At 36.3% G+C, this 18,531-nt stretch overlaps 1 protein-coding gene across 3 annotated transcripts in view; it reads right to left on the bottom strand.

Moving 5' to 3' along the window:
- ZFAT (zinc finger and AT-hook domain containing) overlaps window positions 1-17,859 on the bottom strand; it is a 75,801-nt gene extending 57,942 nt beyond the window's left edge. For 2 of the 3 annotated variants that reach the window (XM_074145186.1, XM_074145184.1), the window contains exons 1-3: window positions 17,703-17,856; window positions 10,027-10,287; window positions 185-358 (exon numbers count right to left, since the gene is read on the bottom strand). In XM_074145186.1, coding sequence (XP_074001287.1) covers window positions 185-358; window positions 10,027-10,287; window positions 17,703-17,856 — 589 coding nt within the window. Of the gene's footprint in view, window positions 1-184; window positions 359-10,026; window positions 10,288-17,702 lie in introns of all 3 variants that reach the window. The other variant, XM_074145187.1, reaches the window with a different exon arrangement.
- Window positions 17,860-18,531: the final 672 nt, after the last annotated feature.

An 18,531-nucleotide genomic window follows, 5' to 3' on the forward strand; every position in this document is an offset into this window, starting at 1 on the left:
ACAGTAGGTCTAAAATGATGTAGCTGTCAGATGCAGAGATTCTGTATCAAGATAACCAAATATTGCTAGATATTTTTCAGATAATAAATATCCTAAGCAGTTCAGTCTCAGACCAATGACTATTTTATACAGTGTCAGCATGGACAAAACCAAAACTGATTACATAATTGGTGATTCTCATTACCTGGAATAGCTTCATGGGCTGTCAAAACCACACTTATAATCGGATTTTTAGCTCCGGAAACTTGTTCAGTCTCCTTAGTTGATGGAGTTTTCTCTGTTTTCTGAACTCTTGGCCTCTTTGGAGTTTTTTCTCGCTCATCTTCCTTCCTGTCAAGGTCAACGTCAGAATCATTACCTAAAGAGCAAACATCAAAAAAAATGTAACTATGTACAAAAGAAATGCAGGTAACAGTCACTAACACCACAAGAAAGAATTAGGAGAAAATTAATGCTACTGTAGGAAGAAATACTCGTTATCCCTCTTACTTAATGGAGATAGTCTTTCCCATTGAGATAGACTCCAACAGTCTTTCTGGATAAGGTGTTTTTTCCCCACTGCTACTCTGAATCAATAGCCAGAAACATACTTTTCTTTTCCAGTGCAGATTCAAGAAGAATTAAGGTGCAAGCCAGTTCTTTGTTTCAACCTGACTCCTGAGATGTAGCTCTTCATTTTGAAGACCTGCACTTCTAAATCATCCCCTATCTGTTGCTGTACAGAATGTCTTCAGCATCTTAAACTGGATAACTTTTGGACACGATAACTAGAAAGCAATGTAATAGTTGCATTCAAAGCACTCATCTGAAATAAGAATGAAGAAGCAGTAATCAGCTAAGTTGTTCCATGAAGCTATTTCTTACTTAAAGCAAATGAGGAATTCCTTACCAAAATTCTAAAAAAAAAAAAAAAAAAAAAAAAAAAAAAAAAAAAAAAAAAAAAAAAATAATGCTTACATATAAAGAATTAGCAGCATACAGAATAAAAACAGAGGCTTGCAAATTTATACCCACAAAATTTCTTTATATTAGATGAAGTAGTAGAAAATTCAGGCCAGAGAAAATATTCTTGACAAATTAAGGCATTATGCAAACATTCCAGAGGTAATGAATAAGGAAAGCAAAAAATGATTGAAGAAAGAAAATTATACAATTAATCCAGTGAATTTTGGGGGTTTTATTCCTGAATAAAAAGCAGCTAACACAATTTGGAGAAGAGGAAGCTGAGGGGGGACCTCATTGCCCTCTACAACTACCTAAAAGGAGGTTGTAGAGAGGTGGGTGTTGGCCTCTTCTCCCAAGTGAATAATGACAGGACCAGAGGAAATGGTCTGAAGTTGCATCAGGGGAGGTTTAGATTAGATATTAGGAAGAATTACTTTACTGAGAGAGTGGTCAGGCACTGGAACAGCCTGCCCAGGGAGGTGGTGGAGTCGCCATCCCTGGAGGTATTTAAGAAACGTGTAGACATGGCGCTTCAGGGCATGCTCTAGTGCCCGAGATTGTTGGTTTGTGTCTGTGGGTGGGTGTGGTATTTTGGGGTGGGTTTTTTTGTGGGTTTTTTGTGTTTTTTTTTTGTTTTGTTTTGTTTTGTTTTTGTTTTGTTTTGTTTGGTTTGGGGTTTTTTTGTGTGTGTGTGTATGGACTCGATGATCTTAAAGGTCCCTTCCAACCATGAAGATTCTGTGATTCTGTAATCTCCAGAGTAAGTCATTCAATGTATATTCATAATGTGCTCTAGCTGCTCTACTGAGAGGAAACAATATATAAATAAAAACCAGTAACAGCAAAGCTGTGGTCTGTTCACGACATGCAAATAGCAAAAGTAGTGGAAAGATACAGAATCACAGAATCATAGAATTGTCTAGGTTGGAAGGGACCTTTCAGATCACCTAGTCCAACCATAAACCTAACACTGACAAAAACCACCACTAAACCATGTCCCTCAGCACCATGTCTACCTGTCTTTTAAATATCTTCAGGGATGGCGATTCAATCACTTCCCTGCGCAGCCTGTTCCAATGCTTGATAACCCTTTCAGTGCAAAAATTTTTCCTAATATCCAATCTTCATTTTTTAATTCTTGTCCTATCGCCTGTTACTTGGGAGAAGAGACCAAAACACGCTACATGGAATGGCTGTGTTTTATTTTCAGTAATATTTTGTTAATATTCAGCTGAGATTCAAACAAATCTGTCTCCCATGGTCTTACCTTAACAGAACAATGGGTTAAAGAGTGCTGGACAATCCTTAAAAGAAATGAAGGGCAGAAGGACAAACTAAAGTAGCATAGTTAGGGCCGATCACGTAACCAGCACACGGATAAACTACAAGCTCTTTACTAGATACAAAACCAGAAGGAAACAAGGTATGTAGGAATTAGGCTAGATTTCTCACGCATACTGAGGCAGAAATGTGTACACTGACAACTGTTAATGACTTGATGCTAATCTGTAAATCTGAAATTCATATTTACAATACCTAGAACAAGCAATATTCACACAGGAAACTGAATTCAAACACGGTTTGCAAGCCATCTTTCTATGGAGTCACATTAGCGATGTTTTTGCCCCAGCTTCTAGTTTCTAGATTACAGAAAATTATGTTCTGCCTTGAGAGCCCCCTGCTTTTCAGCGCAGGATGATTTCTTCCATTTCATTAGCTAAAAATCCTTGACACGTGCCTCTTCTCAACCACCTTTTTTCTCTGTAGATTTCTATGATTTTGGGAAATACTGCTGCTTTATAGGTATAAAGGGTCTCATTAAGTCCCCATTTAACTTCTTAATATAGTTGATTATTGATTGATATTGAAACCAAATAATTCTAACACTAATGTTTCACAGCAATACTTCAAAGGGATATTGGAATATAAAGAAATATCCCCTTCGACCAGAAACTGCCTGTGCAGTGTCTTCTTTTGGTGGGATGAAACAAACATTTTTCCACATTTCCTTTACAAAGAGCCTCCATTATCAATTAGAAAATGAATCATCACAAATTTCACAGTAGGACCAGGCAAGCAACAGAAGAAAGTCTTCTCATAAAGAATCAGCATACACAAAGAATGTAAACTGCTTACTAAATTGTGTTTTCCTGAGGCTATTTCACATACTGTTAAACAACAAATACAGAAATTAATTGGGTTAATTACACTGCTTTTGTTCAGTGGATGGTAAGAATAAGTGATAGTTTGAGGGAAAAAAAAAAAGATCTGACAGACCTTTGGACAAAACTCAAAGTCATTTTTTAGTATGTTTTAGCTAACAAAATTCCAGAACCATAGATGGAAGGGAAAGTTGTGATTAGGACAACAGAACTTTCCTCATTTTGCTTGGGATCACATAATGAACTCCCAGCAGGCGTATGAGTAGAATCTAAGCACCACACTCCTGAATTTTCTTTTTTAACCATTACAAAGTAAGAGTCAGTTTAGAGAGTAAATAAAGCAGTTGAAACCAAGAGACAAAAACGTTTTATTGTCTTTTCATGCTTTTCATATCAACCTGTAACTCATTTTTGAATATTGGAATTCTACTAAAAAAAAAGAAAAGTAAGAAAAGAATAAACCACAGAATTGAGTTTGCTAGTGATCCAAATGATGAGTAACTGACTGCTATTACCACAACAACAAGGTAACAAAAGTTTCATGCCGTTTTTCTTTCCTGATGTGCTACAAAGCGGTCAAGTTCTGATGCTTAAACATTAAAATTCATTCACTAATCTGACATGTTGATGGAAGTAGCCCCATCCTTCCCCTTTCTGAGAGGAACCTGCATCTTCCAGAAGCGATTTGTTGATAAGGAGATGGGGGTGCACACATTGCCAGTACTTTTTGCTACAAACGGAACTATTTCACAATCTGTGTGTAACCTGAAAGAGACTTAAAACCCCTCCATATCCAACACTCTCCATCAAATCACCAAACGAAAAAACCCTCTTAACTCCCAGCGACAGCTGCTTTTCTTCCTGAACTCTCTCTACACCAAAACATGCTGAACGAGAAGGTGTGCTTGAGGAAGGGATTAAGAGGGAAACAAAAGCATGTTTTAATGAAAACCAAGAGCTTCAAGTTTGACCACAGGGCTCAAATTGCCTCTCCGTAATATGGCACCATCTCATCAGTAATTTGGTTGTCTTCCTGGAAAAAATTACTTAAGTGTTACCATTGTGGATTAAAGTCAAATTAAGTGTTTTGACTTAAGCCATTTCACCCATATAATAAAACAATTCTTGTTGTATTATAAATGAACACTCATAAGTGATTTTAAGATGATTTACGAGAAAATAGAGTATATGCAACTTAGAATAGCTAAGCACAGTTTCTCCAAGTGGTAAGGGTCTTCGCTTGCTCCTAAACAGATTTATTTAGGCAAACTGCCGTACTCTGCCTTGCTAAGCAGTAGCTTAGCACTTTGTCAGCTGGCGCTTCCATTCAACGGCCAAATAAACTCACCTCTCCTGTCTGGCGACTGGCATTTTAAATGCCTGCTTCTCTTTGTGCAACAAATACCGTGCCGTGCCTGTGCCTTCTCACACGCTTAAGAAATGGTCGTGTCTGTGTTGATGAGTACAGCTCCTGTCAACTCTGAACGAATCACTGCTTTCAGAGGCCCGTCAAACTAGATTGTTCATCTGTCCCATAATTCTATTTCAGTCATTAATTGAAGGTACTGCTCTCTGCATTTGTAATTGGATGTACGACATTTTGCGGGCACAGCTACACATCCCTAATTGGCATGTTTTTAAACTGCTCTTCTTTCAAATTACTTCTTATCCCCTAAAAGATGCTGGTATTTCATAGTAGCAAGACAGCAGCTGGGAAAAAAGTAAACCGGCCATTCAAAATGGAAACATGCAATTGCTTCTCCTGCAGAGATTGACATACCACTCACAGACAGAATTCATTTAAATTAGAATCCAGTTGATGGCAAAAACATTTAAAGCTAAGGCCAAAAGTGCCATCATTAAGAATTATGCAGGCTCTCAATTCATTAGGAATTAATGGTTTATTCCAGAGAAGAGAATGTGGGCTGTCCACTGCTGTATAATCTGTCATCCACTCAAATCCCACTCCCCAGCCATCAAATGTCCTCTCTTGTAACTGCCAGAGGTTTAGGTGTGCAGCAGCGTGGGAGAGGGATGCTGATTAAAATAATTACCTGTTGTCTAGCTTTCAAAACCAGTGAGTTTAGAGGCAGCCGTTGGGGAACCGATCCAATCCAGACATAGTCAAAATCCTCTAACCCAGCCCATCCCAGCAGCCGGGACTGAAGCAGGTCCGCTTCCTGACTGGGAGCAGACACAGTGAAGACACATGGCTGCTTAGGAAGATTCTCAACTCTTCTAGGACAAAAAGAATGGATGGTAGTACCTCCAGACAGCCAGATCCAATCCATTAGCCAAAACCTTCAATTTGGTTTAACCAAATAAAAGCAGAAATAGGTGTACACACAGCTCTGCTTAAATCACAGCAACTTTGTTAGGCAAAAAAGCCCTCTATTAAAGAAAAAAAACCACTTACTAAGCATGTATATAGGGGATTTGTAAGCACAATGGACATTTTTTTAACTCTGTGCGAAAGAATTAACGCACATTTTTCTTGTTGTTTTACTGATTGGACCCACGAGGTGAAGGCAATCATTATGCATTAAAGGATTAAATCAGATGCCACTAACCAGTGCGTCTTGGTGACACCTGAATGAGTGGGAGAACTATCAATGAGACACTGATCTCCGAGAGGTCAATGTGGATCACTGATCACAGCAGCAAACAACAGCAGAGGCCTATTACATTCACCAATTATTCCTCTCACCAATGCACACTGCAGTTTCAATACAGTTTTATAGTCATTTATTCACTGTAATTTTAAACATCCAGTATGATAAGGATTTCGACACTTCCCTTATGGATCTATAAAATACAGCAAAATACAGCATTTTATTACTTGATAATCTTTCCTAATATTTCAACTGCAGCTCAATACATGTATTAAGTTTCTCTCAATAAAGAACATCACGCAGAATATCAATATATACCTTTTCAATATTTATATGATTAGCTTACTTTAGCAATAACTAAAACGTTAGTGTATTATCAGCATTATTTTGGTCACAAATCTAAAACACTACATCATATGAGCTGCTATGAAGAAAATTAACTTCATCCGAGCCGGCCCCAGTGCAAAGTGAAAACATACTTGATTATTAATCAGATGTCCATACAGTGCTAAATTTTGCAAGAAATTAAAAACTTGAGAAAGTAGTAAAAAAAAAAATACTACAAAAAATACCAGAAGCATTAGAAAAACAGATAAAAGTAATTTCAAGTTGGAAATATATGGATTAAAAGGGGGAAAAAACCAACCCATATGTACCAGGTAAGAGGTGCAAGACTAAGGGGGAAGAACTGCAGTCAAAGCTCCTTACAATTTCTAGCCATCTGCTCTGAACTACTGTGTGTGAAATGAGAAAGAAGGTATTGTTATTCTTGGAGGTTCAAAGAGCCTCAATAAAATTCTCTATCTAGCTCTAAAAGTTTCAGCAACGCAGAAATCTCATCAAATGAGAAGTTTCAATACTCCTTTTCTCATACACACCAAAATAAGTGTAATTTCAAATAGTTTTTGTCTCAGGGATAGTTTACTGTAGAAAATGTTGGTATCCACCATGTCTGCTCAAGTAACTGAAATATCTGTTGAATGTTATACACACACAAAAACACATAAACAAAATAAATACTTGGTGTAACACTTGTAGTACTATGTGCCGAGACAACTACAACATTATCTGTGTATGATATATTTAGATTCAATACCGTTTGATGACAATGAAGCTACAGAAAGATCTCTCAATACCTGGTGACAGAATAACCTACAATTAAACCAGATTAAGGCACCCACAAGCTACATTTCTAAATTGCCATTATCGACAGAGCTCTAGTTAACACAGTCAGTGGAGGCCGCAAGCAACTCGCTCCACAGGCTCCCCGAAAGTACTGACTTGATCTTTGCTGAGGGTAATTAGAGCTTAGAAAACCCAGTGCATAAACACATATATGCAGACGTAATAGTTTAGAACAGACTCCCACCTACAGCGACAATAAATGCAAAGCAATGCACGTGTAGAAAAAACTTTACTGATAAAACAGTGAGCTCTAAATCGATTCCTATAACACAGGAAAGATCTGGCTGTCTTTCTAAATAGTTCCCTGAAAACCTGAGTTTAATACTCAGCAGTAGTCAAAAAATCAAACATAATCTGAGGAATCATCAAGAAAAGAGCAGAAGAAAAAAAAAATAAAAAAAATTATGCCATGGTATAAACAAGGGATGCTCTTTTATCTTGAACACTGCTTGTCATTTTGGTCCTCCATCTCAGAACAGTTACAGCAGAGCTGTTGAGAAGAATAAGACTGACCAGATGCATAAAGCAATTTCCATATGATCTAGTTCATCTGTTACTTAATACTCAAACAGGATAAGAATAATCTTAAACACAAATACGAATATTTCTAAATTATTAATCTCATGTAAGAGGTTATACAGAATTATTATTCCCCATTTCCCAGAATTATAGAGTAAGATGGTACTCAATGAAATGAGCAGCGTCGAGTTTAAGAACAAAGCAAAAGTACCACTATTTCACAGACGATGTAATAGTGCCCTTAAACTCATTAACACAGAACATATTGAAAACCAGAAAACCAGACAGCTTTGTAACACACTTAGATAAATTAACAAGTTTAGCAGCTTTCAGTTGCCAATGATATTGGTGAAAAACTCTAATTCAGGGACCCTGTCAACAACTTTGACAACCAAGAATCTTGATGCATTTGGATATCTCGTAATTATGAAAAGGTCCTCATGAAATTACATGAACAAATACATTTATAATTTCATTATTTGCTTGCCTTTTCAACTTTAGACTTTTGTGTTCACATTTAGAAGGTTCACCCATCTTCATAGTGAAAACTGATTCTGAATAACAATTCAACTGCAAGAGCTCAAATTTTAAAGAACGTGTTCTCTGAGCCGGTACAGCAAGACAAGTATGACAAACAATCCTAGGCATACACCATATTGTTCTTGTCCGCTCCTCAGAAAGCTTTGACCTACTCAAGGTAATCACATTTTCTTAAACAATAATAATAATACACACACTACTTTCATCTACATATTCAGAAACTGAAAAGTTGTCCCAAAGCAGTTCATATGGTGAAAGCAGAAGTGAAAAGTTTTCCTGTGATAGGACAGTAACCAGTAGATGGCTGAAGACTGAATTTTTCCCAGATGTATTCCAAGGAAGAATTATCCCTTCAGGACAAAAACAACTCCCAGTACCTTTCACAGTTGGCAGTTGAGGTAGGAAGCTTTGGGCTAGACATTCTAGCTGCACTAGTCACCAACAACTGGAAGCCCCTGTTATTTGCTGCTCAAGAAGGACTTACTTTGCTTGATTGGTTTGCTTTTGCCAGAGAATAAATGAAAAAAGTTTCATCTGCGCAAAACAGGCTTTTTTTTTTTAAAGAAGGACAAGGATAAGCAATTTACTTTGAAAAATCTGCCAGTGTGTTTTGTAGCAAAACAGACCAAGGTAAGATTTAGGAGCTCTAATGAGCTAACAGGTCAAGAACAGTTAATTTGAGTTTATACTCTGATCTGAGATTTTATTTTAAAAGGACATTAGAAAAGGCAACATTGCTGAAATAATGCAAATATTAACATCGTTTCTTGCACACACAAACAGCAAAGGGCACAGACGCTTGTGATGTCAGAAGTGAGACAGCTGGAGTAAAGGTCACTACGTACAGTTGAAAAATCCTACCACTAAAGATAGTAAAAAAATAACTAGGTACTTTACCAAAGCAAGAGTTTCTGTGCTCTGTCAACATATTCTAAGCTCATTTTAATTAGCCTTTGCCACAGAAGTTAAACTCTACATCTCACTGAACGCAGAACAGCCACACCAGTTGTGTATCATAATGACAGACTGGGCACAAAAAGGTAATAGAAAACTCTAGAAAAATTAATGGCAAATTTTGTCTACAAGTAGAATCAACTCATGTCAAGCAACTATACCAAAAGCAAAAACCTAATTTTAACGTAAACACAAAACTCGCGTAAAGGTAGTCAACTTGGACAAAAGTATTACTTTGTATGTATGTGACACTCACCTTTGAGCAATGCTGGACTAGATGACCATTGCAGGTCCCTTCAACCTATTCTATTTCTAATTCTATTTGAATATTCACTGTTGTCTTTTTAAACGGGCTTCCTAGAGGGGTGGTCAATGACCCAGACGTCTCAGCGTTTAAGAGGCATTTGGACAATGCTCTTAATAATATGCTTTAACTTTTGGTCAGTCCTGAAGTGATCAGGCAGTTGGACTAGATGATCGTTGTACATACCTTCCAATTTAAAATATTCTATTCTGTTCTATTCTATTCTAAAACTTTGAGAGGCTGAATATACTCAAATCAATCTTAAAGCTAAATTTAAAGAATGAATTCTCATACTCCAAAGACAGACATACACAAAGTTTTTATAAAATAGAGAGGCGAGTTTGGCATCATTTTTTATACAGCAAAACAAGCCATCCAGAAAAACAGTCTTTAAATCTATCAAAAGAACAGGAACTAATTCAGGATTCCCAAGTTACAGGAAAGAAATACCTGTACAGGATCATCCTTCCTCACTTATGTGTGATACTTACCACTTCTTTCTGGAAAACTGTAATCCTCTTTGTGAGAAACAGAACAGTTCCTTATGCAAAAGAAGCATTTCAGGGAGTTTAAGACAATTATTAGTGCAATAAACATTTTGACCTTTTTGAAAAAAATTAAAATAACTTTTTCTGACTTTATTCTCCGTTTTGTTTCAACATGCTTTTTATGTTAAAAGAAACAGACAGTTCTATTCTATTTAAAATTAACACTGGGGATTAGGCGTTGTTACCAATCAGGTGACAGGATGGAGACATACTATTTTACGACATGCTTCAGGTATTTTTCTTGGCTGTTTTCTTACCTCCATCTCCTTCTTCCTCTCCGTCATTTAAAACAAGAATGCAGATATGTTTCCTCAGCTGACGTGTGTTGGAGAACTTCCGATTGCATTTCCTACATTCCAAGCTGCCCGGTGAGACCTCGGACAGTTCCAGACCTTCTTCTGTCCCAGGTGGAGTTTCTTCACTTGGAACAGGATTATTTTCTGCCACGTCTTCATCCACACAAAACTTCTTTGTCGACCCTTTTGGTCTGCCCCTTTTCCTCTTCACTACAAGAAGCTCTAAAAAAGAAAGTTTAAGTTAAAAAAGAAGCTATAATTAAATTCCACAGCTATCTAATATCCAGCTGATCTTTGAAAAATAGGAATATTAAGTGAAGTTTGAGGGCTTCTATCCCTGAAGCTTAAAAAAAAGGTTAGCTTCACACAAACTTATTTTTAAGCAATGGTATTTGTTGGCTTTTCTGCTGGCTGCAAAGCAAAACCATTTGTGTTACTGTGATCAGCAGATGTCAAAGTGCCACAGTTTACAGAAATTACACTGCAAGCACTCTTAGATTGTTGTGTAACTGTATCAGCGTGCATCTTCTACAAAGTTGCTGTGCTGTGTTCTGACACTCTACAAAAAGCCTTTTTAATTTAAAATCACTCTGAAAGAAATTGGTTAAGTATGGACATGTATTCAGACAACAACAGTTTATGTTTTAAAACCAAAAGCTCGTTGTCCTTTTAATAAATAGAATTATTTCTCTCCAATATTTCCAGTGGTTCTTTATTGTTAGCACTTTCCAGACAAAGGTTGGTATAAAAAATTGTTGTCAACAAATAAATTCCAGAAGTCATGCAAAAAATGTTTCCTTAATGAGTATTTCAAATAATCAAAATCAGAAATAAACCACAATTCATAATAAATACAACATAACATTACATTTCCATGTTTCTGTAGAGGAAACTGATAAAATCAATAAGATGTAGCAGACAGAAATGCATGACAACACAAAAAACTTCACTTTTATTTCCTGCTTAAGATTTCTCTCATCACTGCTGTAGTTCGTTCAAAATAAGCTTGCTGTCACCTGCTCACAGATGGAACTGTTGAAGACTGACCAAGCCAATTGGATCCCCAGAAGCAGATACTCAGAGGGAAGGGGGGAATTTTCCAAATGGTGATCAAGCGATTGTAGGAGATTCCAGCCTAGCTACAAGTTGCTTTCATCTTATAGTTTAATACAATGAAATGGCTCAGTCTCAGTCTCTGTCTTTCCTGTTAATCTCAGGGGTTGCTTGCTTGGTTTTTTGGTTCTTTACACTGTGGTTCTTGAGGAATAATCCCATTGTTATTGTATACATTTTAGTTATTTACTTTGAAGCTGCTCTTCTGCAAGAAACTGTCAGTTCACAAAGCACAGTAGCATTTAAATGATCTTTTAAAGTCTGAGCAGACATCTGGAGAAGTATCAGATCTACTCTGTGTATCTGCATAAAGATATGTAGCTCTGAGAAGGAACAATCAGGGTGCATCTAGAAGAGCTTGCCTGATGGTGTGTGGCAAAACGGGACACAGCCAGACTTCTTCCAGGCTTTTAGGACTCATTTTATCTAATGTTAGACACTTTAGGTCTCAAATTAGTTAATATATGTCCTCCATATTGAAGGAACAGAGGAACTACTCTACAGAGTGTAGTTCAGACCATACAAGGCTTGAATTATCTCTGGATCCCAGGGTGACCAAGTTCCCTGTTTAAGAACCTTCAGTTATGTGCAGTGAATTCCAGCTTTGAGAATTAAAAGGTAGAAGAGCTTCATATGGTCGTTGCAATTGCAAAAAAAAAAAAAAAAAAAAAAAAATCCCCAAAGTATAATGTGCATGAAAATGTGCTCAGTGAAATAGAACTGATATGAAGCACCTGTCAGCCACCATCTTTATAATATCATAGGGAAAGACAATGGACTGGTACATACTTAAAATTTTGTAAAGAACTCTGGGTTTAGTGCTCAGGAAAAAACAAGCAAATTTAAATCCCGCACGTGCACATCTTAGAGTGGTCACAGCAGAGAGGACCCTTGAAGTTTTCTTACACTAAAATAGTTCCAAATCCTAAGACTTGTGCAGAAATAAAGATAAAATTATTCTCCTCAGAATTTCATACTTTTACTGTTGGTTTGGGGTTTTTTGCACAGCACAAATGGGAAAAGTATGAAATACATTTCTGGGTTAAAAGAGAGAAATGCCCAGTAATTAAGAAAGTGCTGCAGTTCCAAAGGTTTGAAAATATCTTGAGATTATTCAAGCTAAAACAGACTGGCAGTACTGCACAGAAATTGTGCTCCTTATGAGAAACTTACATTTCTATTGCTCTTATTCCAGCAACTTTCACCAAAACCAGGGTATATAAAGAGCAAGAACTGTCTAAAGATTTTTATCAAGTTTTCATCAAGCCAATAGTCTACCTTCTGCCTGATAAATTGAGAGTGACAATGTAAAAATCTGAAAAATCATGAAAGGAGAAAATATTAAAAAAAAACCTATGAGTAATTTTCAAGTACATGGGCTAAAAGACTTTACTAAATTGGTGGACTCAGAGCATATCGAAAAATAAATGGCTTAAGGGACGATGATGTGAAAGAACAGGAGGTGGTGGCAGCACCTTATTCAAAAACTGTTCAGTATTTCCCTTAAGCATTCCAGACAAACAAAACCTCACATACAGAGACCACAGCTTTGAACTAATCACGTAATTGGTTTCAAGTGAAAAAGAAAGCATTCTCTCTTGTTACAGGAGTGATTGAGTACCTGTGTGCTTAAATATAAAGTAAAAAGAATACTAAAAGCCTCGTTATAAACAGGAAAAAAGCAACCTTTTCACATAAATTTTGCAACCCTCCATCAGCAGTGTTCTGAATTTCTGTGCTACTGCTCTCCTGTGAAAGTAGTTTGGTCAATTATCAGCCAAAAAGAGAAGGGTGATTTCAATGCTCTCAAAACTTCTCTTTGCTACCATTCACGTAATTTTGATAACCATCAATTGCAGCAATCAGTATTTGGTGCCTTGAGCTAATGAAATTACCATGCAATTAAAAAAAGCAAACAAGTAACATTTATCTTCATGTCAACCTGTAAAAAGGTCACAGTTTGCCAAAGCGTCAAACACAGTATGAGGAATACAGATGGAGATACTGCTCATGTTGCTATAAAATAATTAAATCCTGGGATTTGAAGAGTGAATGCAACCACCATATTCTCTGTGTACGATATTCTTTTCACTTTTTTACAATGCAATTATCAGATTACCCAATATGTTACCCAAAAAGAAACGAAGCAGAACCAGATAAAAGAGCAGCTTCTTGACTGTTTTAATATAAACTTAATGAAAAACAGAGCAGCACATTCACATTATGAAAGAAATGGAAACACAATCTTGTATGCAAGTGGAAATGTGAAAACTGCTCCTTTAGAAGGTTGGTGGTACATCCACTTCTATGGCCTACATAACTGCAGTTCCTATCATTGCAACTACTGATGGTGCGGCAAACATATAAAGAATGTGTGAATTTTATATTTGTTTGTAAATGAGCCTACCAGTAGGAGAATTTTCAGTAATTCTCAGACATTTTAAAAAGGCTTGGTGGCAAGCGCTGCATAGCAACATACACAGGAACAGGACGACTCATATGGACAACTGATACACCACCAGAATTTCTGAGCTTATGACAGTCATTTCATTTCCTCGCTCTTTGTTTTATTCTTTCCAGGGCCAAACATATCACAAGCTACTTTGAATTAGCAATGCCAGATTTAAGTTTTTAACAATGCACAGGACCACAAAATTCCAGCTGTCTCTCTCTACCCATCTTGCCACCAGCGAGCCATTCGCGCTGCATTGTATTCATCACAGTTCAAAGCATCACCCAAGATTAACAAAACACAGTAATTGAATAGTTGTACTTTGCCGTTCCTGTTAGCACATAACCGAGTCCATCAGAAACATCACCGCTTGCTAAAAAAAAAAAAAAAAAATCAATATAACTGCTTAACTGTTAAAAATAGTTTATTAAATAAATAAATAAAATCCCCACTTATTTCAAGGATGCTTAGTCAGAAGTTTTAAATTGGTCATTAAAAAGATTTTAAAATAAGATCCTGTTCCCTCAAGAATATCTTAGATTTTTCTGGGAATTTTACGCTCAACACAAACTCACTGGAACCAATCTTTACGTTGACTGGTATTGGATGTGCAATGGCAATATTCTGGGAAGACTTTATGTGCTACACTATGTAATTATGTACTCGAGGACATAAAAAAGGCACTTCAAAAAGAGAATAATGAAATAAACTATATGTCTAATTTTATACTGTTCCTTCATACGAATTATTCACATAAGCTTCTCCGAATCGGTCCATTTAATAATCAATTGTCTCAAAAATATTCAGAACATGAGTAACACAGAACATTTCCATTTATGAGGCCTTCATATTATTATAGAGCAGAATTATATTTAATTAATCCCTTGAAGTTTAGCTAAGCAATATATATTTGTATGTCAATCAGATTCTACTGAGGTCTGTGATTGTTCTCATTAATTACTTGTCTAGGATCAGGCTACATAGAGATCCACAACCAGACCTTCAGAGCACTAGGGTCTAGACAACATTTTTTTAAAGTTTATTTTTAAAATAAACGAAGTTGGATAAAAGGAAACATACAATAACAGTAACTTCCCTGTTTAGAATTTTTAACTCTTCATAGATCCAACTGTAGACCACGTAGATCATGGCACCTCAACACTGTGGATTCCACTGGGCTTAATGATCCTCAGTACAGTGTTTGCCTCAAAACCAAGCTTTGCAAAATTGGTTCACTAAAGGACAACACCCTTAGAGGGTACGATTTTCCAAAGTTACTTTATTACGTACAGGAAAATGCAATAAATTGATAAGACTATAGGCTGTAAGTATATCATGGATTTTTCTCCTCTGGTTTTCTACCCCTCAGCCTTAACTCAACTACATGTATAACTCAAGATACACGTGTAAAAAACATCTTCAATAAACCATTTTAATGTTGTAACGGGACAAATACCTCTGTCTCTGGAAGAGTAGGAGATGTAAGCAATCCCTACCAAACGGACAAAGATGTCACACTCCAACACTGGACAAAATATGAACTATGAATAATTTCTATAACAGCAACATCTGGCTGGTACTCTGGGTTCCATTTGATTAAAAAAAAAAAAAAAAATCTAACCAAAAGGGTTAGGACGAATCAACTCTAAATGTATCATGACAACTATGGGAAAGTAGCATGACTAAATAAAATTCAGCAGACAGCACTGCAAATAAAATAACATTAGAGTAATAAACACGTTACCTGCCTAGCATTTTACTTGTTCACAGTACTTATAATTAATTTACTACTCAGGCAGAATGCAGAGTTCCACTATCAACTCAGCATTCATTCTTCTATACCAATTCTGGATCTGGAACACAGGAAATTCCATCTGAACATGAGGAAGAACTTCTTTACTTTGAGGGTGGCAGAGCCCTGGAACAGGCTGCCCTGAGAGGCTGTGGAGTCTCCTTCTCTGGAGATACTCAAAACCCACCCGGACGTGTTCCTGTCCAACCTGCTCTGCGTGACCCTGCTTTGGCAGGGGGTTGGACTAGATCATCTCCAAAGGTCCCTTCCAACCCCTGTGATTCTGTGATCCACTACATTGTACACCAATACTTGGAAGAGAAACTGTGCTTTCAAGGGACAAAAGCTTTCAAGGTTCATCTCTCATTCAATGAGTACTAAAAGGAAGTTCTAATTTCTAGACTATCATTCATCAATCACTTCCCCTTTTAGTGACAATACCAAATTCCTACAAAGAAGGGCCCACTGAGAAAAAAATTGTATATTATAAACTAAAAGAGTTTTATCTATCTGTTGAGTATTCCATAATAAGAGGCAAATAATGATGCCTTGATAGAAGAACTCTTCAAATCCCTATATTCAACTGTGAAATACCCTATTTTTTCAAAAAGAACTCAGGAAATAATTGAATAGGACTTCACAACAGACTACCCTCTTCTCCAATCAACCTGTGTGATGGGAAAGAAGTAACATTAAATTATGTTTATATTATAAGTTGAAATCTATGTGAAAGTAATTTACCTTGACATTCTTACTGACAGCAGAAGGCAAAGAATCGGGCTAATTTGAAAAAGCTGGCACCATGATTGTATCAGATGATGAGAAGCATTCACCAAGAATAATGAAAAAGGTAACTAATGAATATGTAACTTCACATATGAATGTTATATTTTACATAATTAGATTAGCAAAGTTATTTTCTTAAAAGCTGCATATGTCTAATTGCTGCAGCTTCAGATTATAATGGTAATTACATACTATTCTCATAAATGTATGATGCATGCTTAACAACATATAATACAGAAAGCACAGACAGTCTCTGATACAAATGCAAAAAAAAGTTTACAGAAGAGCTTTTGTACTAAAAGGAATGAGAATGTTACAAAATAGCAGTCTTACTGTGCTCAGAAATACAGTTTCATGAAGGACTAAAAGGAAACAAAGATTTAAGAAAGAAGATGCATTCTGCATGCCTGAGAAATTCATTCTGTAGAATTAAAATAAGATTAGAAAGGCATTGTGAAACTTGATTTAGATTTGATATTTATTCATCTTCTTCTGATGCACTGTTAATCTTAGGCATTGTGTGAAATAATAATCTGGTGCAATTTTTCCTCACCAACCGTCTGAGGAGCCAGCAGCTACAGTCGAACAGTATATGCCCATTATTAGAAATACCTTCTTATGTTGATGAAGTCAATTCAACTACCAAATCTCTGCTGGTAAATAAATGAAGAAATACCACATGCATATGTTAATGAAAAAAAATTCCAACTTTTAAGTACGATATTAGAGTGGTTTTTATTCATAAGCACATACTTTTTAAAATCCAGAAATCAAAATGATTGGAAAATTCTAGTAGTTGCGTCAAATAAGAGGCTTGCCAACAACATAAATCCGTTGCTCAATAACGGTCTAAAAGAAGACATAATTATGAAGTCGGAATTATTTTGAACCCATTGCTAATATTACAAAAAACTGCAATTATCATCAGTTAAAAATGGAGTTAACAGAACTTCTTCCACTGCAGGGCAAAATTGTTCTGTATAAATAATTCAACCTTTGACTACTACTTTACTTACTAGTGCCAATATCAAAGTATAGTTATAAATTATCAACCATGCCATTTCCTTTTTGGAATAGAACTATTAATATTATCCGCTACACAATAAGCAACAACTTAGGCAACTCAAAGCACACCACCGTTCCTAAGCCTCAAGACACCCATCCATGGTGTCCTGGTTGCTTTCTACTGCTATGGCACAATCTTCCCTCTGCTATGACACAGCTTCAAATTAAAGCTGTAGGAAGCAGACTTCGCTACACTTGACATTCAAAGTTAATGGACCAATGTCATCATCCCCTGTCACATGCTGAGTTCATCCACATCTGTCCTCCGATCTCTTCTGAAGGAAATTCAGGTTGGCAGTCGTACAGTGACCATTACAAAAACAAGATATGTAAATCCTTCTATACACAATGCAGAATCATCACACCACAGTTTTTATTAAAAAACAAAATGACTTTGAAAATTACATTGCTCTCAATTTATGAATGTACCTTCTGCATCTTTGTTTACGTTTGTGGGTACCGTTAGAGGTTGGAGAGGAATAACGATGTCATCCACGTTGATCCCTTCTTCTGTATGCTTCTCAGAGACGTGAGACAACAGTTCAGATTGATTTGGCGAAAATAAGTTACAAAGCTTACACATGAAGATGGAATTGATCCCTGAAAGGTAAGTTTAAAAAGAGGAGTTAATAGTTCCAAATTTGTTTGTTTATATTAACACTATTTATTGAGATTTCATGTCAGCTAACACCGTAAATATCAGTTAACTTAATACACTTGACTGACAGTAATGACCTGAAATGAAGAATGTTACACCGTTAAATGAAGAAATTCATAATAAATCCCAAAATGAATTAATTTAAGAAATGGTTAAACTTCTGCCCAGATCCTCACAGGGCAAAAAATTTCTTCTGGCTTAAAGCTTAGAAATAACAAGACGCAAGAGGAAGTAGGAACGCCTTTGTTTCCCTTCCAGCCTCAGACATTACAATTTCATATTTTTTCAAACAGCTGATAAAACGATATAAGACATTAAGTCATTGTCCAGATTTGATGTGTATCACATTGGTATAAATGCAAACCATTTTATTCTTTACAAAGTAGTTCTTAAATGCAGAGAAGACGCACCCCAAATCCTAATTTATGTTCACAGACCTCACTGTTCTTTCCTACATCTACTTAACCTTTCTACTTACCTCACCTAAGCAAATCTAGTTCACTAATTACTTGCGTAAGTGCTGGAAACAAAAGGAGGAAGGAAGAATTAAAAAACACAAAAGATAAAAGGAAACTTTTCCTTCACTATAGTAACGTTTGT

Source organism: Numenius arquata, chromosome 3 (assembly GCF_964106895.1).
Source record: "Numenius arquata chromosome 3, bNumArq3.hap1.1, whole genome shotgun sequence".
Lineage (NCBI taxonomy): Eukaryota > Metazoa > Chordata > Aves > Charadriiformes > Scolopacidae > Numenius > Numenius arquata.